The sequence below is a fragment of the Agelaius phoeniceus genome, chromosome 2 (genome assembly GCF_051311805.1).
Source record: "Agelaius phoeniceus isolate bAgePho1 chromosome 2, bAgePho1.hap1, whole genome shotgun sequence".
Lineage (NCBI taxonomy): Eukaryota > Metazoa > Chordata > Aves > Passeriformes > Icteridae > Agelaius > Agelaius phoeniceus.
In genome coordinates, this window is record NC_135266.1 from 35748465 (window position 1) to 35770654 (window position 22190).

At 38.6% G+C, this 22190-nt stretch overlaps 2 protein-coding genes across 9 annotated transcripts; one reads left to right on the forward strand and one right to left on the reverse strand.

The window, feature by feature from the left end:
* Positions 1–855: 855 nt before the first annotated feature.
* Positions 856–12779, reverse strand: ABHD13 (abhydrolase domain containing 13). 6 transcript variants are annotated; one of them, XM_054653037.2, is made up of 4 exons: positions 12650–12749; positions 10904–10939; positions 7545–7631; positions 856–6665 (listed from the first exon to the last, which is right to left on the reverse strand). In XM_054653037.2, the coding sequence occupies exon 4, from the start codon at positions 6628–6630 to the stop codon at positions 5617–5619; it is 1014 nt and encodes a 337-aa protein (XP_054509012.1). In that variant the 5' UTR covers positions 6631–6665; positions 7545–7631; positions 10904–10939; positions 12650–12749; the 3' UTR covers positions 856–5616. The 6 variants fall into 6 exon arrangements, with proteins under 6 accessions (XP_054509012.1, XP_077029615.1, XP_054509024.1 ...); XM_077173500.1 differs by having other exon boundaries at positions 10904–10935; positions 12650–12670; XM_054653049.2 differs by lacking the exon at positions 7545–7631 and having other exon boundaries at positions 12650–12779.
* LIG4 (DNA ligase 4) lies at positions 12778–16561 on the forward strand. 3 transcript variants are annotated; one of them, XM_054653024.2, is made up of 2 exons: positions 12778–12905; positions 13456–16561. In XM_054653024.2, exon 2 carries the CDS (start codon positions 13468–13470, stop codon positions 16204–16206), a length of 2739 nt encoding a protein of 912 aa, XP_054508999.2. In that variant the 5' UTR covers positions 12778–12905; positions 13456–13467; the 3' UTR covers positions 16207–16561. The 3 variants fall into 3 exon arrangements, with proteins under 3 accessions (XP_054508999.2, XP_077029612.1, XP_077029613.1); XM_077173497.1 differs by having other exon boundaries at positions 12825–12921; XM_077173498.1 differs by lacking the exon at positions 12778–12905 and adding an exon at positions 12947–13181.
* The last annotated feature ends 5629 nt before the right edge of the window (positions 16562–22190 follow it).

A 22190-nucleotide genomic window follows, 5' to 3' on the forward strand; every position in this document is an offset into this window, starting at 1 on the left:
GTTTTAGTGACATAGTTCACAAGACAGCAACCTGCTTCTCATTCAGGGCAATATTCACATGAAGTACCCAAATCTGGAGTTGTTCCTGTACTTTCATTTCTTCCTTTACAAAAATTAGAATTTTTTTTCATTCCACACTAATAGGTATCATGGAGTGTCCAAATGTACCACACCTACACCCCCCACCCACAGCCCCGTTTCCTAGGTACTGAGTTAAAATTTAACTATAAGCCTTGAAGTAATTCAGGAGAGGACATAAATTTTTCAGCTTCATAAAAGACAGCAGTAGCCCTTATTTTCTGGGCTTATTTTCATGTTAATTGATATTAACCATGCTGAATGGGAGCAGAGGTGATATAAGCTTAGTAATGCATTTCTCTGTAAGAAAGTAGAAATTACTTCAGACTGAGTATCCCACTCCAACTGTATGAATTAACTATAAATCTGAGAGGCATTATAGGATTTAAAACTGGTATTTAAAATATTGCCAGCATATGTGGTAAAACAAGTCAGAAACACTTCAAAATGCTTTCTAATGGACATAATACTTAGACCATCTCTCAGATCCTCAGACAGAGAAATTTTGAAATGCAAAATGTGTTAGAAAGTGATGGAGAGCCACCACACACCAGTTTTACTTACTAACACTTCCTGAAAGTGAGGATACATGGCAAAGCTTAGAAACATATTTCTTAATATGCTTTTTCCTCTGATGTAATAGCTTTCCACAAAGGCCACATCTAACAATGCAGATGCCTAGTCCATGTGCTCTGGCTTTAGTAAGTGACTGAAAATTATACCTTGGGGTTGATCTGTTACCATGCAAACACACTGAACACAGGCCACAAACTAGAATAAGACATTACCAGCACTTTTAATGTATCAATTTATTGCATATGTCAGTACATAAAAATAGAAAAGTGTTTTTTGTAAAATTAACTTTATTGTAAAAACCAACTAGAATGATAATGTAAAACTTTGCCACAATTAGCACATATACAATAACATTTATGCTTTGTCTACAAAACTTAAGAATACTTCATAAGACAGTTTTGGCTTAACTATATATTAAAGAAAAAATCAAACAAAAAGCTTGCATCTCATAATCAATGACTGTTTCTAAATTCAAAACATAAGTGTTATTTAGAACTTTAATATGCTGTCTCTATTTACACTTCTGTGGGGTTCTACTCTAAATTATACAAGCAGGATGGCATTGCAAATTATACCTCATGGGATACATTAGGCTGATCCCACTACATGCAAGAGGCACTGGTTTTATATTTGGCAGAAGTGCCCCTAGCAAAATTGCCTGTCATTAACAAAAATAAAAATGTATTTTTCAAGAATTGATGAAATACAAATGGAGGTACATCTGCATCTTTTTGCTAAGAGAAAAGACCATACCTTGGACTCTCAATTCTGCCTTTCATTCTTCACTGTGAACATCCAACATGACCCAATTATTAGCTTAGAGATGCTGATATGCATATTTTGTATAAATAGTTAATCCTTCTGCCCTTCAGCTGACAGATTGTCCACAGCCTACCAAATGCATTTGTGCTCTGTTTCTAATTTTACCTGAGAAATGGACATGAGGGCAGCCAAACCAGTTAATGTTTCTCCAGAAGAAAGCACAGCTTATCTCTCTGCATTTCACAGTTCAGAAACAAATTCTGGGAATGTAAACTTGGGTTAGTAGGAAGCCTCAAGTATTTCCACAAATTAAAACCACAATGTGTGCACCCACAAGGTTTTATGCTTTCTTACAAGGAACCCTACTGCTACAGCTGTTGAACTCCTGACCCCTCCCTGGGAACTTTGTTTTCACATTAATTTTTTTTAAACTTAAATGTCTTCCTATAAAACAGAAAATTCCTTTAACGAACATATTTAAACTAAGGCTTTCTTACAAACCTGTGAAAAGAACTCAACTTCTTCCCAAACTAGAAATTTATATCTACAGGACAAATATTTGGGAAACATCTATACACAAATGCATAACTGTTATGGGAAAACATATAATGGCATTAAATAAAATAAATGTAACAGTATCATAACACACCATTTGGCAATTTAAAGTTATTATTACTATGTTGCTTGTAGTTCAGTTTTTAGCAGCAGATAACTGTGGTTTCTATCACACAGTCCATGAAACAAGTCTTCACTTGTCAGAACAAGTTTCCTCCCCTTTTTTTCTCCCTCCGTCCCTTAAAGAATTGTATGCAGAGCAGTGGAATACTTGCATAAAAACATCACTTCCCTCCTATTTTACTTCAGTGGACTTCATAACCAATGCAATGAAAAATAGCATAATAACATTCATTCACAAGTGTATGTGGCTAACACATTAAGTGAGAAACAAAACTGTGCATATGTGGAAGGTGGAAGAAACCACACAAGTGTAAAGATGCATACATGACAATTGTGTCAACTCACACACAATACCTGCAAAATTAAAGTTTCATACTTATGTCCTGCAGACAATATAGTGAAAACATATATGGCTTGATAATAAAAAGTAATGTTTAGATACAGCCCACTTCGAAGAGTTTCAGATTGCCATAATCTAACACTACACATTTGACTTTGTCTTAGCAACTGTGTGCTCAAACAGGAATACTTCATTTGCATAAAAGTACCACATAATACTAGGGGCATTCTGGGGTTGAGAGTTTTGTTTTGATTGGTGCCAAGAAGGGTTAAATGGCATGCTACTTTAGAAATTGATGCTCTGTGAACACCTCCTCCCCCCAGCCCCAATGGTATTTAATGTCAAGATAGAACAACTTCTGAAACAATTACTTTCTCTTCATTCTGTCTCCAACAATTAATCTACTCTTTTGGCTTCATCAACTGAATTTTAGAAAAGCAGTATTTGACTGCTAATTTTCCTTCTCTCCCTCCACCTCTATTCTAAAGCAATGTGAAGTAGGTGAAACAATCTATGCAAGCAGCTTACATCTCACTGTAGAATACATCAGGGAAGGGCAATGTGACATCTATCAACTCCTTTCTACTATACAAATACAGCCTCATCTCCCAGCCTCCAGTCAAACTTCTCCAATATACCGTGCCCAAGCACCCCTCTCCCCAAAAGGAAAAAGAAAATATCACCACTGAAAGGCTGAAAAGATAGTTTTGGTTTCACTCAGATGCACTATGTTTTTCTGTCTATAGATCCAAAAAGATGTATAGTTTTTCGATCAACTCTACAAAAACCTTAATAATAGTACCACAAAAGATACTTACCAGAGAAAGCAGCAACTTCTGGTATGTGAATGTTTATTAAAAAAAAAAAAAAATCACATTTATGAAAAGATGTATCATCCTGTCTACAAACTGCTGACAACTATTACCCACATGTACGTAAGATAAGAACTATAATTTCATTAGGAGGCATAACCATTAAGGCACCAGTTCAGGAAAGCAGTTTTATTCAACCAAAGAACTTAAGCACAAGCTTAAAATGTGACTACCCTTCAGGAAACAGATTTTAAGTGTGTGCTGAGATGCTTTTCTGAATCAGGACAACATGGCAGAAAAGTACTTAAAAATTTGAATCCAAAGGGCAACTTTAAAGATCGTGTGAAAGATTTTCCAATTTGTTCTTTCTATTAAAAAAAATATTTTGAAGAGGCAAACTCAGCTGCAGCAGATGAGTAATTAAACCTGCAGAAGAGATCTAAACAGTTCCCACATTCCATTAGAGACTAAGTTAACAGCATGTCTTTGATCACAGAATCATTAAGGTTGGAAGAGACCTTCAAGGTCATCTAGTACAATCATCAACCTAACACAACCATAACCACTCCTAAACCATATCCCCAAATGCCACATCCAGCTGACTTGAATGATTCCAGAGCAGCTGGTGATTCCACTATCTGCCTAGGCAACTTAGTCCAATGGCTAACCACTCTTTCAGTGAAATTTGTTTTATAATATCTAATTTGAACCTTCGTTGATGCAAGGCCATTTCCTCTCATCCTTGTACTTGAAACATGGCAGAAGAGGCTGACCCTCACTTTCCTACAGGTTTCTTTCAAGTGGTTGTAGAGCAATGAGGTCTCCCCTGAGCCACCTTTTCTTTCACCCACACACCACCATATCCCTCAGCTGCTCCTCACAGAACTTGTGCTCCAGACCCTTCCCAGCTCTGTTACCCATCTCTGGGCTTGCTCCAGCCCCCTAATGTCTTTCTTGTAGTGAAGGGCCCAGAGCTGAGCACAGGACTTGAGGTGTGGCCTCACCAGTGCCAAGTACAGGGATCACTGCTGCCCTGATCCTTCTGGCCATGCTATTTTTGATACAGGCCAAGATGCCATTGGCCTTTTTACCCACTTGGACACACTGCAGCCTTACATCCAGGCAGTTGTTGACTAGCATCTCCAAGTCTCTTTTCTGCTGAGCAGCTCTCAAGCCACTCTTTCCCCAGCCTGTAGTGCTGCCTGGGGTTGTGACTCAGGTGCAGGACCCAGCCTTTCATCTTGCTGAAACTCATGCCCTTGGCTTTGGCTTGTTGCTCCAGTCAATCAGTGTCTGCAGAGCCTTCCTTCCCTCAATGACAGGACCATCTAGGACTATCTGCCCATTTTCACTATCCTTACTGTAGCAACTGTACCATTTATCTCTAATCATGTGATCACTGGTAATTATTTGAATTTGTTTCTTTAGGAGGTATAAATAAAGGGCACAAACATTTAACTACACAAGTGTAAAAGTCTGAACACAAAAACCTACTTTTACCTATGACCACCCATTTTGCCTTAAGAATTTCACCTCAAATGGACAAGCAGACTAGCACTACCAAATAGTTTGCCTGTGCATTAGCGAGGAGAGCTTGAGGCAGAAAGGAGCTTAAATTGCACTGATCTCTTTCAGAAAAAGTTACTTCTATTTCCTATACAGAAATTGCCTGGGTAAAATCCTGAAGTCATGATGTCAGGCACATATAACCTTCTGTGCACTATTATAATACAAACAGCAAATGAAAATAAGGAAAGTATCTTTTCATCTTCAACTGCAGTTTGACATATATAAGTTTGCATAACCATAGAAACCAGTAATAACCCAGGATAGTATACCTGCAAGTATACTCTACCATTTATGTTATTTTATATTATTTAGCGCATTAAAGTCTTCCCACTTTGCATAATATAAAATTTCAAGAAATAAAACACTAATCTCATGCATGGCACACTTTAAATAAACTCTAAGAGAAGCAAGTAATCATTGTGCTAACCATGGCTGTCCAAAAAGCTCACACATACAGCAGTGAATACCAAAGAGCCTCCCGTTGTTCTAAATACATTCTGTACTACTTTTGTAGCAATTTTCTTTAATAGCATCTGTTGTACATATCAAACAAGTGGAATATATGGACAGAGATACCAAAAAAGTATGAGAAAGACATAAAATGGTTCATTTACAATGCTGCAAATGTAAAAGTTATCTGGAACACTTTAATAAAATATCAGACCTTTCCAAGTTTAATTTCACTCTTTAGGCAAGTACAGACATGACATACATTTAAAAACAAACATTCTTTTACCACTTATCACAAATCAAGGTACAGTGCAGGTACTTGCCCCACTCCACCCCAAAGAAGAATATCAATTATATTATTGTTACGTTAGATGATGTTTTCGCCATTTCTTCAGGGGAGTGACTCTTTATTACTTCTTTGATGAACTGTTCAAGTGCAGTGAAATAACCCTGGCACTGCCAAGTGTCATTGTGAGTTCCATCAGGAAATATTGCCAATCTCTTAGTCCGAGCTGGGGATAATTCGTAAAGTTGCTTCATCATAACTGGTGGAATTAACTGGTCAGACAACCCAGAGATGAAGAGAGAAGGCATTCTGCACTGAGAGATTTTTCTGTAGGATAGAAATTTATTTTTGTAGCACCACAGCGGAAGATACCTCATCGGAAAGAAAGAGAACAAAGTGCTGGCCATGTATGGGATGCTAAGAAAGGTGTTCTCCACCACAATGGCAGAAATCCTATGGGAATTTTCAGAAGCTAAGTGAATAGCTACTGCTCCCCCCAAGGAACGGCCAAAAAGAAAAATTTTTGTTTTATCAAGATCAGACCGAGTCATCACATAGTCTAAGACAGCCTCAGAATCTAAGTACAAGCCTTCTTCGCTTGCTTCTCCTTCGCTTTTGCCATACCCTCTATAATCGACCAGAATTAAGTTTACTTTCAGGTTTACCAGCATCAACAAAGCATTTGGCAACCTGTGGCCAATGTTGCCTGCATTCCCGTGGAAGTAAATGATGGTTGGAGAATACGCTGCATTGTCCCCGGTGTATCTCAGCAGAATAAGATTGAGAAGAACTCCATCTTTGGTCTTGATGAAGATGTTTTCATGTGGTATACCAGTAGGCATAGGAACATAAAGGCGAGATGAAGAGGGCTGTTCAGGAAAGTAAAGCAGAACATCCTGGAATTTATATAATATACCTGCTATTGATACAAATATTAATATAAGGAGTATAATGCCTCCGTACAAGTGAAAAGTCACTATCAAGGGCAAAAGACAAATACGGCAGAGACTCCAAGACCAGGAAGCCAAAGCTAGTAGCCATCTTTTAACAAAGGTCCAAAGCATCCATGATTTTTCCATTGTAGAAGTCAGTGATCTTTTACTCCAAGTAAATCCTGCAAAAGAACCCAAATGTATACATATAAATATAGAAAAAAGAAAAAGGTAACAATTTAAGCATTTGTACTTGCAGAAGATTAATGGCAAGTCAATGTATTGGAGCATTAACATAAAATTTGGTGGCAAACTCCCTTTGAACTTTTGGAAACCATCTGACTCTGTAAAACAAGCAGAAATGCAATCATAAGGAAAGGCTTTAGAACTCTTCAAAATCCCATTTACAGTATTTCTGCAGGCAGTCCACTAACAGCACTACAAGACTGGTTGAGTGAGACCACAGTAACTTCTGCTTTCCCTCAGACTTTCCTACTAAGCAAGAGAACAACCATACATACTGTATCACCAGTTTGTCAAAGTTGCTCATGTAAGTAACTCTAGAACTCAGAAAACACAAACAAAAATAGCCTTTATTTCTAAGTTGCTAAGTAGCATGCAGTAAGCCTGTGCACGTCACTCTGCAGCCAGGGGAGGCTCACCACACATGCCAGCACTGCTGTGGGTTAGTGGCTGTCTTTCAGCATCTCAATCAACTCTGGCTACAGAGCAACTCCTCAACTGCTCAGAAGAGAGAGACTCCTCTATACTAAGATACCACCTTGTAGTTACATTTATGACAGCTTTTTTTTGCTGTATTTTGATTGCTTATGATTTCTAACAATCATTTTCCACTATCAGATCAGTAATCTGCATTAAGTCTTTAGCTGAATGGAAAATTTTATCATCATGAAAGACCACTGAAAACAGTCCATTAACTACATTATTCTCTGGTCAATGAAAAACACTGCTGAAAATACCAAACATGAAAACAGACTCATGACAAAAACTGACACACAGCATAAAATAAGGAGAGTTATGTTAACGACAATGGATTAAACCTTCTTTCCAACCAAATGATGTCTCCCATCTTCCATACAAGATCTTGCAGTATTCACTCCTGGTTCATATGGAAACATATGCCAAACCTACACAAAAACCACAGTAACCATTTAGTCACCACTGAACTGAATAATCACACTACCTGGAAGGGACAACACAAACTCACTTGTTTGAGGACATAAGATTAGAGCTCTTAGTGTGAACACTAAGAGCATTACATGCTCTAAGCTATAGAGCATGTAATAGGTACACTTTTGAAACAAAGTTATAATCTCCTAAAATGATATAGGACAGTAATAATCTGAATTCAAACTCCAAAGGAGTCTGACATGCAGAGATGCATCCAAGCATTTTATACCAGCCATCTTGTTAGGCTTGAGTGGTAAAAGGTGACCTCTGCAGCTACAGCCTTTGCATTCCACCCAATCTGACCAGGAAAACCTGCCACCTCTATTTTATGCAAAAATTAGAAATGAATCAGAAATAAAAATGTCATATCCTAAAATTCACATATTAACCAAACCCAATGTGATATTAAGCTTTTATATAGTGTATCTACTCCAAATACATAGAACTGGTGAAATATAAAGTAGTCTAAAAGAATAGTTATCTCAACTTTGTCCTCTTATATTATTTATAAGTTCATGTTTATTATCCATATCCAAGTATGCACAAATACTGTCTATAGGAAAATTTAATTCCTGTGATCCATTTTCCTTGAAAAAAATATCACAATTATTAGAAGACATATAAAGCAGCTACTTCAGTTTCTAAGATAACTTCCTAAAGAAGTTAACAAACATTTCCTGCATTACATTTCAAGACTATAAGAACATTGATAATGAGACAGTAAAAGTATTTCCTTACCTACACTATTCAACATTTTGCTGACTTTCTTACAAAATGAAAGAAACCCCAAAAATGTTTTCTCAACAAGCTATTCACAAGAGTAAGAGACCCACTGTTAAACAAAACTACTAAGAGATAAAGAATTAATAAAAGTGATGAAGTTTTGCAACGGTTATCCCACATACACTAAGGATTATTACTTGGAGACTGATGCTCACAACTGATTTTATAAGCTATGTTAGTTTCATGAGAAGGACACCACTTATAATTTTATTTCAGCAGGATAATATTACCAAAATATGATACTACTGAGATAGTGCTGCTGTGTGATTACTTCTGATATATATAGGTATATATATATATCTAGGTATACACAAATATTTAGCTACTGGAATTGCAAAGCTAGTACATCTTACAACTAAAGCTTAACATTCACTAAGTAGTTAAGAGGAGGAGCAAACTACACAGCCACAAATGTTTTGTGGTCACTACATATTTAAATAAAGCTGACCACTCTGCCTTATTGAACAATTGGCATTACTACTAAAGTTTTTTTCCCAGCTGTGTGAAACTTCACTGGTTCCAGTCATTTCCAGGCCTTCACATCTTGCTGCAATATTTGTTAGTTAGGAAACTAAGATAAAAATTTTTCCTAGGTTCCTCCCCACCTTTCAATACCAATTAAAAGATCACTAGAGCAGAAAAGGATGGTATCTCAAACAAGCCTAGAAGAGACTCTAAGCCAAATCAATATAATCTCATTTTCAATAAAGCTACAACCCACACTTTCTACGGAGCTCAAAGCAACAGACCTTCCAAACACTATCTTGGAAAGCAGAAGATGAAACAAATAGAACACAATTTCCACTTCAAAGACAGAAATAAAATGGGCAAGCTAATATAGTAATACTCAGTGAGCAGTAAGGTCAGCAATTTTTGAAGTGCTGAGATTTGAGACTGTTCAACATACTGCAAGACAACACAGACAAAATTCTCTCCTTGGTCTTAATTTCCCACTCCTGGTGTGCTGAATGGGAAGTTATAAACCTTCCAAGCAGTTTACAATATAACATCTTATGATGAAAGTGCTCTGTCATGAATTACAAAGAGCATGTGTTGCATTTCTCTTGCATCTCTAATTTTACGACTAATAGAGGGCCAGAATAATCTGGAAAAGGCGTGAGAGTGGGAGAACAGTGTATTAGAATGATGTAACAGTGTATTGATGGCTGATGTGGTCAACCTGAGAAACAGAGCAGACCCACCAACCCACCCAACCTGGACAAACCTGATCTCCCCTTTAGACAAGACTGCTTCTGTTCCTAGACTACAACAACGAGTCACAGACTTGCCCCATAGCTGTCTGATGTCCCAGTTATAGCAAGAAGCATTCACCCCTTTAAGTTATTGGAGGGCACTCTTGCTTCACTTTAAAAAAAATATTGGTTTTGGAAGAAATATTGTATTACAGCACTGTGTTTCATGTAATTGCTGTAACTTTGAAAACAAGATTTTCCTATAACAAGGAGTCACATCCCATTTTACAGTATTCACAGTATTTCATAATCATTGATTATTTAAACTAAGTAAAAGGCTAGGTAAATAAGCATAAGGTCATTTAAAATAAATTTTTCCTCTTGTCCCTCTGATAAGGTGCATTGGAAAAGCGAGCCTTTGGGAATCCTGACAATTCCTACAGCTATAATTCCTACAGCTATTTATTTGGCCATGCTTGTAAGCTTAAAAGACAAGCAGAAGACAGTACTGAAATACAAAGCTTTACTGAGGAAACCATGGCCACATAGGAACAGCAATGCAGCCCAACTCAAGGTTGAGACCTAATGCAAGTAAGACTTGGCCAGACTGCTGCTGTACCTTCAGCTTAAACTGCCATGGAACTGTACTGTCTGCCATGGAAACTGTGTCTCTCAAAACAGAAAAGAAATTTGGAAGTGGTGAGCTTCAGCTTTGAGTTGGGTATACACACATGCTGATATACACACACACACATCCCCGTATCTGTACATCTCCACAGCTGAATCCACAGCCTAGGAACTACTGCAGACCTCTGTGTTCTATCAGATGAGCTACAAGTCCTATAAGCTATATATAGCTTATATATGAGCTACAAGTCCTATAAGCTATATTTTCAGTAGCTACTGAAAATACCAATCACTCATAACAATAAAAGTTTTGAGAAAAAAACCCCCTCTTTATCATCAAGGCATTTTAACACTATTCTATTTTGCCCTAAAAAATGCTATTTTTAAATGGTTAACACCATTATCAACTGAAAAAACCCCACAAAAATTCAAGAGTATATTTAAAATACTTAAAGGGATAACACTTTAAATATAAAGTATTTAAAGGGAACAATTTTTCATTCATTTTGAATGGCAGCTGAAATTACTCTTGTATCTGCCACAGGTTCTATTGTTTTGCCTTTGTCTATATTTTTAATATTAAACAGTATTATTTTCATACACTAATCATATCATAAAACATTTACCTTTAGATGTGATGATTTCCCAGGCTTCATCTCTGCCTGAAAGACAATTCCATTTATGAATTTTGAGTAAAATGGTTTAGAGTTACACATGTAATTTACTGTTTATCTTGTTACTTAAAGGAAGATTAAGAAGTGATAAGAGCCAAACCCCCTAAAAATTACAACTGCTTCACCAATGAAACTGTGCATCTCATGCTCCTCCTATCAAGCTGAATGCTTGTTTGAAACATTTGATGAACTTGAAAACATCTTATAATGAAGTTCAAGAATCACAATGTCCTGGACTATATACACAACACACAGTATATGACAATACTGTGATATTATAATAATATACATATATAACAATAACATATCATCTACACATAGTGCTTAAAAGCAAACATTACATTCTCTCCTTAAAACTAACTTTTAGTGCATAAGTAGCTTTAAACTTAGTGCTAAGAAGCACAATCAGGTGTTTAATGGCTGCTTCCTCATTAAAGAGTTAAAAAAAAAAGTTAAGTCTTAACACTCACTGCAATCCTTTGGATTTCAACACAAAGAAACAAAATCAAATATATTTCTTGAGAAATAGCTAACAACATCTGTTTGTCTCCACTTCCTTTTCCTAGACTCTACCTCCTCCAGAATCAGACAAGGCTTGCACAAGTGTTACATTTAATTTACTCATATTTATTCAGAATACCTCCAGAAGTAGAAATATTAGGTCCTCAACTATAAGATGGTAGTTTCAACTGATTAGGTAGAAGTTAGTCAACTGATCTGGAAGAAAACCTACAAGCTTAGTAAGGACCAGAAAAATACACTTTTTTAGTACTAAAATCCTACAAAAACACTCATTAAAAAAGAAAGGAAAAAAAAAGAGAAAAACAACAGCAAAGTAGCGACTCCTAACAAAGGAAAAAGTACAGTAAGAATAACTTAAGCGTCACACATTTCATGGCTCTGGCTTTAAAATCATCGAGTCACTTGTCCTGCTTATTTCAAGCAGCCAACATCCACAGCTCTGCATCAAGTTGCACGTATTGATAACAGATAACGATTTCCCCGTAACTCGCGTGATACTTCTCCTCCCAAATGACAAATAGTACAAAGTATCATCGTGGTTCAATGTCCCGAATTTCGATGATACTGTGTAAAAAAAAAACCCAAACAAACAAAAAAACAACAACAAAAAACCAAACAACAACAAACCAAGATTGGCCATGCCTTAACTTGGAACTTTAACCTTCTAGAGACTTAGGCTGCTAAAATATAGCAATTTCAAAGCTTGTTAAATTTCTTCCTTTTTGACTGACGACAAACACCCACTTCAGCCTTTTCAAAACAATCACTCGGCCCATTTAGAACACTACTGTCACCATCAGCCCCACCTTCAACAAGCACCCATTTGCAGGAATTGTTCCACCTGGCAGTGGAGACAAACCAAACACTGGAGCGAGATCTTGCTGCCAAGAAGCTGAAGGTCTGCGGGGCTTCGCAGGGAGGCACCTGCAGGAACTTTTATCGGCGCTGTCACGGGAGCAGCGCCTCGGCGGCCCCGTCCCGCCGTGGGGGCACAGGAGCCGCACAGCGCCCGGGGCAATGTCCCACCTGCCGCCGCCCCAGGGAAGAGGCGCGTTTAGCCCCGGCGAGACCCCAAACCGGACCCCAATCCCGCCGGCCGCCCCCACCACCCCCGGCCCGGCGCGGCCTCAGGGGCCGGGACCGCCTCCCTCCCGTGCCGAGGCCCGCCAGACCCACCCGCCGCATCCTCCCGGGCGGCCGCCGCCGGTGCCTCGGGCCAGCGCAGCCCCCGACGCGCAACTTCAACCACCGCTCCTTCCTCCCGAGGCAGGAAGTCACCGCAGCCGCGATTCCGCTTCCAGGGCACAGCTCGGCCCTTCTCCGTCGTCTCCCCGCCTTTCCCCGCCCCGGTCCAGGGGAGGGGCGCGGCGTCACCGGGCTGGCCCTCCTCTTCCGGGGCGGTGGGCAGGCGGTTGTCAGCCCGGCTCCGCAGGTAGCTGCGGCTTCTCGTGAGTCCGCCCGCGGTGGCCGCTCCTCCATGCCCTGGCTGTGTGGTCCCGTGCGGAGTGGGCGGTGCCCGCTCCCCCCGCGCTGCAGCCATGGCAGTGCCGTGCTGGGCCGTGTGGGGTGCGGCCCCTCTCCGGCCCCGCCGGACACCGCTCCCTCCGCCCGCACGGAGCAGCCGGGGGACAGGGGCCGAGGCGGGTGGTGTCGGGGGCAGGCTGCGCTCTCGGGGAAGGTGGTGGAGGAAATCACCGAGCACTGAAAGGTCCCGCCTGGGCAGCAGCGGGAGGGGAGCGCGGTGCCTTCTTCTGCCGCGCAGACCAATGTCTGGGTGATGCCGGTGTGTCAGTGTCGCAGCCTCGCTGCTGAGTTTGACCCTTAAATGAGGAATCAACTGGAGACCTTTAAGATAGTGGTTAGATCTTAGGTAGAAAAACTAGAAAAAAGCATAAATCCTAATTAGATACTTTTTTTTTTTTTTAAGACAGAATAACCTGCTGGCGTTTTGTTATAAATATATAATTTTGTTTTGTTCCCAGAAAAACAGACTGATGGCTTCCGCACCTGTTTCACAGCCTCCTCCTAAAAAAACGGTGGCCTCTCACGTGCCTTTTGCAGATCTCTGTTCTACTCTGGAGCGAATACAGAAGTCCAAAACTCGTCCAGAGAAAACCAAGTATTTCAAGGATTTTCTGGATTCCTGGAGGAAATTCCATGATGCACTCCATCAAAAAGAGAAAGATGTCACAGATTCCTTCTACCCAGCTATGCGGCTCATTCTCCCACAGTTGGAAAGAGAAAGGATGGCATATGGGATTAAAGAAACTATGCTTGCAAAGCTCTATATTGAACTGCTTAGTTTACCAAAAGATGGAAAAGATGCTGCAAAGCTTTTAAATTACAGAACACCTACGGGCTCACGTGGAGATGCTGGGGATTTTGCAATGATCGCCTACTTTGTGCTAAAGCCTAGGAGCCCAAAACAAGGCAGACTGACAATAGAACAAGTTAATGAACATTTAGATGCAATTGCCAATAATAATGCTGCTAAAAACAAGGGTCAGTTAAAGAAAAGTCTTCTGCAGTTAATTACCCAGAGCACAGCACTGGAACAAAAGTGGCTTATCCGAATGATTATAAAGGATCTAAAGCTTGGTGTTAGTCAACAAACTATATTTTCAATTTTTCATCCTGATGCTGCTGAATTGCACAATGTTACTACCGACTTGGAAAAAGTTTGCAGACAGCTGCATGATCCCACTGTCTCGCTTAGTGATGTTTCTATCATGTTGTTTTCTGCCTTTAAACCAATGCTTGCTGCTATTGCAGATGTCCAGCAAATTGAGAAACAAATGAGTAACCAGACATTCTACATAGAAACGAAGCTGGATGGTGAACGTATGCAGATGCACAAAGATGGGGATGTGTACAAGTACTTTTCCCGAAATGGGTTTGACTATACCCAGCAGTTTGGTGCTTCACCCCTTGAAGGTTCATTAACGCCATTTATTCATAATGTATTTCAGAGCAATATACAAAATTGCATTCTTGATGGTGAAATGATGGCTTACAATCCTGAGGCACAGACTTTTATGCAAAAAGGAAACAAATTTGACATAAAAAGAATGGTGGATGACTCTGATCTGCAGACCTGCTTCTGTGTATTTGATGTATTGATGGTTAATGATCAGAAGTTGGGGCATGAAGTACTAAGCAAAAGATATGAAATCTTAAGTAGTGTATTTACCCCGGTAAAGGGCAGGATACATGTGGTCCATAAGAGAAGTGCCAGAACAAGAAAAGAAGTAATTGATGCTTTAAATGAAGCCATAGATAACAGAGAGGAAGGAATTATGGTGAAAGATCCTATGTCCACCTACAAGCCTGACAAACGTGGGGAAGGCTGGTTAAAAATCAAGCCAGAATATGTCAATGGACTGATGGATGAGCTGGACCTTTTAATTGTTGGTGGTTACTGGGGGAAGGGGTCTCGTGGTGGAATGATGTCTCATTTTCTATGTGCTGTTGCAGAGACGCCCCCTCCGAATGAAAAGCCGACCATTTTCCACTCCATTTGTCGTGTTGGCTCTGGCTATACTATGAAAGAGTTGTATGATCTGGGCTTGAAACTGGCTAAACACTGGAAGCCCTACAATAGGAAGGACCCTCCTGGTAACATTTTGTGTGGAGCTGAAAAACCTGAAATGTACATTGAACCTTGCAACTCTGTCATAGTTCAGATCAAGGCAGCTGAGATTGTTGACAGTGATATGTATAAAACTGACTGTACTTTGAGATTCCCCCGAATTGAGAAGATAAGGGAAGACAAAGAATGGTATGAGTGCATGACTTCAGACATGCTAGAAGACCTCAGAAGCAAAGCACAAGGGAAGCTGGCATCTAAGCACCTTCATATAGATGAGTACGATGAGCCACATGAGAAAAAAAGGAAAACTGTTTCAAAGGCGAGGAAGGTAATTGGAATAGCTGAGCAATTTAAAGCTCCTGATCTTTCTAGTGTAAGCAAGGTTTCAAATGTATTTGAAGATGTTGAGTTTTGTGTTATGACAGGAATGGGAAAATACTCAAAGTCTGAGCTGGAAAGCAGAATAGCCCAATGTGGTGGCAGTGTGGTACAGAACCCAGGGCCGGAGACTTACTGTGTCATTGTAGGAGCTGAGAATGTCAGAGTGAAAAATGTCATCGCTTCCAACAAATACGATGTGGTGAGGGCAGAGTGGCTCCTTCAGTGTTTTGAAACCAAAATGCTGGTGCCTTGGCAACCAGCCTTTATGATTCACATGTCTCCTGACACAAAAGAACATTTTGCTCGTGAGTATGATTGTTATGGAGACAGCTACACAGCAAACACAGATGTTGTGCAGCTCAAGGAAGTGTTCTCAAGAATGAAAGACAATAAGGCAATGCCTCTGGACTTGATTGCAGAGCTAGAAGAACGTTATTGGTGTGGCAGTTGTCAGCTCGGTATATTCAGAGGAAGCACTATTTATGTGGACTGTTATGCTGTTGTTAATGAGCCCCAAAGTAAAATCCCTGGAACTACACTTTCAATTAGAGCTTTGGAGCTCCGTTTTTATGGTGCAGAAGTAGTTTCTCACCTTGAAGAGGGTGTCTCCCATGTTGTTGTGGGAGAAGATTGTTCACGGGTAGAAGAGATGAAAGCACTCAGGAGAACATTTGGGAAAAAATTTAAAATTGTATCCGAGCTATGGGTAACACACTCAGTGGAGGAAGGAGTTGCAAAGAATGAAAATCAGTACTTAATTTAAAGCAGTTTTTAAGATTGGAGCAAAGGCACAATTGGACTCAGATTTTGTGAGGTTGTCCTAAATTTTTTGTGTGTGTTTTTGTGTATGTTTAAAGCTGGCTCTGGCTAAAGAATAACTGAATTGCTGAAATCAGAGGAAGGCTTTTAATTTTACTGTTGCGGAAGCAAGAGGATGCTAAACTATGTTGGAGGGAAATAAACCACCACAAGATAAATAATTTAAGCCTTTTAATCCACAAACAGGTCTCAGGAGAGATCTAAAATTTTACATAAATAAAATATGTTTGAAACTGACTAGTTTGTTCTAGCTTTAATAATGCTTGCCTCCATTGTTAAAATGGAGACAATAATTTATAATAATTATTTTATAATATAATTATTATTATTTTATAATAATAATTATTTTATGGAGATTCTGCTGTTTATTATTTGCTATCAATTTGCAATCACATACACGTTTTTCTGGACTGGTTTTGTATGTATTCCATATGATAGAGAATTCAGTAATTTATAAACTTCATCTGGACTGTTTTAATTTGCTTACATTGGTTTTAGCATTAAGTGCCACACAGCCTCAGAAGCACTTTGATTTTAGGATATTGTGTAGATTCCGTGTTTCTTTGTGTAATTAGCCTTTGTACAAAAGAACCAAAACTTTTCATTGAGGTGATAATGAATTAATAGTGACCTATATATGTATGAAATGGAAATCAATGACTTAAGAATTGTAATAACCTCCTGTGCTCATTACAGTTTAACTGTGAATTGTGACAGGACTAGGCTTTTACAATTAACCATCAGTTTATCTTTTTAAAATGCTTCTTTAGTTATTATAGGATTAATTTCCAAATATCCAGTTCAATGTATATTTTTCCAATTACTCAATAAAATCTATTTTTAAAGTCTGTCTGGTATTTATTTTTAGTAAGCAGTCACTTCTGAAAAGCACAAAACTTAATTTCTTATTTTACTGTTAGATAATTCATGCATTAGCTTTGAGGGGAGAAAGGTTGAGGCCTTGTTTCTTGTTATGTCAGCATTGGTATCAAACAGAAATTAAGTTAGGCAGACCATACAGTCAGTTTTTAGCTGACCTCTTTCTTCTATGCTTTCTATGGTCATGTTCATGCAAAAGTTCCTGTAGAGAGAATTGGGAATTGTAATATAAAAAGTATAATGGAAGTATGGAAATACTGGTTAATTGGAATTGTATTGATATCTCTTTAGTGTATTAGCAGCTTCCTTATTATCTGAAATACACTCAATAGGTAAAATGTATTAGTCACAAATTTCCTGTGGGCCTGCTTTGCTCTTTTTCCTGAGTGGGGCTGGTATGGTGGGACATGCATTTTGTTGGTGAGGATCCTGCCTTGTGCCTGCCTTGCTGTTCCCTCAGCACACTTTCTCTCGTGGAGCAGCCCAGTTGCACCCCTTGACCCAAAAGGCATTTGAATGAATGAAGGAGAGCCTGGCCTCTCTCTGTTACAGAAATCCTCACCTTTCTTTTGTTCCCCTGTGTTCATCTGGGTCTGAAGTTTGGATGTGAACTCCTTTCCAGAAGGAAATTAAAAATTGTGGAAAGCTTGTCACCTTTTTACTGTAGTACATCTGTGTGGTGAAACACTTAAAAACTGTGTAGTTTCTGTTGCTCAATTTCCAGTTACTCATTTCTGAAAGTATACCTGTATATTTTAAGGGTCTGTATTAATATCCTTGAAAAGCAGAAGATCCACTTACACAGGTGAAATCAGTCAAAATCTGTCAGCTATAATAAATAATAGGTAAGATGTACTATTCTGTTTATGGCATCTCAGTGATCTGGTGAGAGATTTTAAAAAGCCCTGTAGCTTGCTTGTGGGGTTTTTGCAATACTTTGTGTCACTCTTTCTGTTAAAATACAATCAAATGCCATTTAATCTTTTCAATCAATATATAATTGCACCTTGAATTCTTTCAAAAGAGGGACTTGGAGTTATAAAATGTCATGAAAAGATTAAAAAAGGATTGTTTGAAGGTGACTAGGCAAATGCCTTTTAACATAGTTTAACTGAGCATAAATCATCTCCAGCTGGTAACAGCTGTTGCACCACAAAACGGTAGATGGGCCTGTAAAATTTTATGGAACTATTTTTTTGCTGTGAGGGGATAGGAATGAGAGAACTCTGTATGTTTGACTTATACAAACCTAACAGTGAAGGAGCTTGCAGGTATAATGTTTCTCCATGTTCTTTCTAGAAGCAAGGAAATTAAAAGGCATCAACCAAAAGTTATTTTCTTTTAGGAAAAATATATTTAGCATTATTTTTGGATGTTTTTAATGGATGTAGCTTTTCTTTCTTTGTAATTTTGAGGATATTCTTGAGAGAATATATAAGAGTTGAATTTACGTTCAAACTGCAAGCATTAATGTTCACAGCATATGTGATTGTATTTGAAAACTGATGTGATAAGAATGCTTCAACATGTATAATTGTCACTAGATTTAGTGACAAAATATATTTAGATCTTATATTCTGTTAATATTATGGGTAGAGGAACTATGTACAGCTATGAAACCACAGTTCATTTTTCTCCCTGTTGTACGTAAATAAAAATACATTTCTCAAGACTAAAGTTGCCAGAAATAAGATATCAGGGGTAAGAAAAAGGATTGTCACACTAAATGAGTGGGTATGGTGTGAGGGGTTGCATATTCCATTTTTTTATCCTCAATCTTTCCCAGAAAAAATGAATTCACATAGTCTGGTTCTGTATAGAATTGTACTAGTTAGAATAACTTAATTATAGTATTTCTAAAGCTTTTTTGAAGTTCTAATTAACCTTTTGAAATAGATTCAGGTAGAAAGTTGTTTTGTTTTATTTTTTATAGAAGTCCTTGTGATTCTAATTTAAATTTTTATAATTTACCAGCGTTTTGTATTTTGTTGTAGTAGAAGACAAGCTTGATGGAGAAAAGTAGAGCCCTAGATGTTTTTCTCAGCCTTTGGAAGCCTTCTGACACTTTCCTGTAGTATTTTCATAGGCAGCTAATATGGGCTGGATAAATGGACAGGGAAGTGGACTGAAAGCTGGTTGAAATGCTTGAATAGTTGTCATCAGCAGCCAAGGTACAAGACAAGAGTCAATGAGCACAAAATAGAACAAGAACTTTTGCTTAAAACTAGGAAAATTCTTACTATAAGGGTTGTGAAACACAGGAACATGTTACTCAGAGGGGTTGTGGAATCTCCATCCTTGGTGACATTGAATGTGCAATCAACTACAACTTACTCTACCTGACCCTTCAACTGGACTGTGTTTGACTAGATGATCTCAAGAGGTGCCATCCAGCCTCAGTTGGAACTATTTCTCATTCTCATTTTAGGTGTCTTGTGAATGGTCAAAGTGTCAAGTGGTGACATATACATTACAAATTTAATGTGGGGTGTTTTTTTTTTTTTTTTAATTTGCAGGACAACAGATATTAGTATAGCTAACTCTCTTTATCAGCATGACTTTTAAAGCTGCACATTAAACTGGAGGAAAAAACAAAGCAAACCAAGAAAACCCAAAGCATAAACCAAATTGAGTTGCAATGAACATGAACATCAAGGTTGTCCAGTCTCCTGAGCAGTGGAAAGAACTCTATAAGCGCTGTGTATAAATGTTTAAATACTAGCCATATCTTAAAGAACAGAAAAGCTGGTTTTCAATTTGAGATGATATAGAACTGTACCAATTGAGAAAGTGAAAACAGGCTCCAGTAATTTAACCACTTTCATCTGATTGCCTAGTCTTGATTTGGGGGTGCTAAAGTAACAGCTACTTTCTTGCTATGGTAGACTTTACAAACATAAACACTACAGATCCAAGGAGATAGGATTTCTCCACGTTTTTGCAGATGGAAGCTTCCTCCTGCAGCTAATATGCTACAGCCTCAGCAGACTTTGCTTTGGCAGCAACAGCAACAAGCAGAGATAACTTGTTCTCTGAAATCTCTGTTTTTAGCCTGCACATCTTACACCTGCAGCTAATGCAATAACTGTCTGGTCAAAGGCAGTTGGGTAGGAGTTCCTGTTGGTGCATAAATACATGTATTCAAGTAAAAGACAGCAAATAGATGTGTAACACAGCTAGTCTCAGTAAGTTTTTGTGGTTGCTTTTTTCCTTCTTGGTTTCCCACAGCTTCTCTCTTGAGTGTGCCTCTTTTGACTAGTGTATTATAGATTTTATATGTCAGACCTGTGTGCTGCCAAAGTGGAATTAATTTATACATACAGGTTAAAGTTAGTTCTCATACCTCTCTGTTGTGCTTCAGTCTGCCCTGTAAGCATGTACACATATAATTGTACCAAACATAGTTACATACATCTCGGATTTGGGTTTTTGTTGGGTTTGTTTTTGTTTGTTTGGGTTTTTGTTTTGTTTTGTTGTGGTTTTTATTTGTTTGTTTGTTTGTTTGTTGGATTTTAGTTTTTTTTTTTTTTTGTTGTGGGGTTTTAAAAAAATATTTTACTTAAAATCTCTGAGTGCTGTTAAAGTAAAAAAAAGATTATTCAAGCCAAAAGTAAATATGAAGATGATAGATATCACCTTGTTCAGGTGTCTGAACATGGTTGTATGAAGAAAAGAGAAATAAACAGGATAGCCAGTTTTGCTGATTACATCTCTCTGTAACTGAAACACGGCAGGTGCTGGGAGTAGACTGCCTGACACTGCTATAGCAGCAACCAATGCAGAGTTGTGAGGTCACATGCATTAACAACATTAACAAAGTTAATAAATAAAAGACAGTAAAAAACCCCACCATTTTACTCTTTTTTCCCCTCTGACTTACGTGGTAACTTGAAAATAATTTTTTTTCTATATCAATAATTTAAATTCTTATGCTTGGTGATGAAGAGCTGTATGAACAGAACAACTGCTGCATACAGATCTCATACAGCTTCCTGGCAGACACTCTTTACACTTAGATGTAAAGACATCTAAGGTGGAGCACAGCTAATATTTAAATTTTTAAGACTGAAATATTTAACTTTTTTTTTAGTGACTGGGAGATATAAAGAAACATTTTACCACCAGGAAGAGACCTGGGTCTTAATAAGAGACCTGGGTCTTAATATGTAATGCTATAGGAGAAATATTCTGCTGTATTTGTTTTGGATTACCTGCCTTCCTGACCTGTGTTTTTGGAAGACACGGCTGATTCAACCTTTCCAAAACCCTTTCCAATTTGTTCTCAGTGCAGAATGCTTTTAGAATTACGTGCTTTGTACTGGGTTGTCTTTGTTTATGAATTCTGGTCAGACTTACACAATTCTGTGGTTTATTCGGGGTACTGAACCCTTGGCCCATGTTTTGGCTGCTGCCCAGGCATGGACTGTGGCTCAGTCATGACCCTGCTCTGGACTTCTGCAACTGCATTATTGTCTGTACAGCATGTGAGTGAGCTCCAGGAATTGCATGGAGGGAAGGGAGATTTCTGAATCAGAGTAGCCAAAACCTGCCAGAACATGTGTAAATGTGCACACACTTATGTGTACACTCTATATGCCCGCAATTTTTATTACTCCTTCATCTTGAGCAATGCTGAGGAATATTTTTAGAGATTCCAGAAGTGGATGGGAAGGCTAGACAACAAGAGTTTGTGATGGTGTTGCAGAATTCATACCTACAGTCTGCCTGAGGCTAACACACCTACACACAGTCGCTGGCATGACTGTTCCTTACAGAGAGACTTCTTCCTCCCCATCCAGAAAACGGACTGTGAAAGTTTTTCTTGGTCAGTAGAAACAAGAAATTCCCAGGATTCAGCACAGACCATTTCTTGCATTCTGCTGCCTGCACTAAACAGAAATGGTTCCCAGTTCCAGCTCTTCAAACTATACTGTCAACCACCACCACCTATTTCTCATTCATACACCAAAATTCTCATTTCTTAAAATAGTCTGGCCATAAAAATCTGTGCCCTTAGCACTGGTCAGACCATCCTATCTGGTGCTTGCA

Excerpts from the sequence above, each read along its gene's own strand:
- ABHD13 (XM_054653049.2), bottom strand. The coding sequence starts at position 6,630 with ATGGAAAAATCATGGATGCTTTGGACCTTTGTTAAAAGATGGCTACTA.
- LIG4 (XM_054653024.2), top strand. The coding sequence starts at position 13,468 with ATGGCTTCCGCACCTGTTTCACAGCCTCCTCCTAAAAAAACGGTGGCC.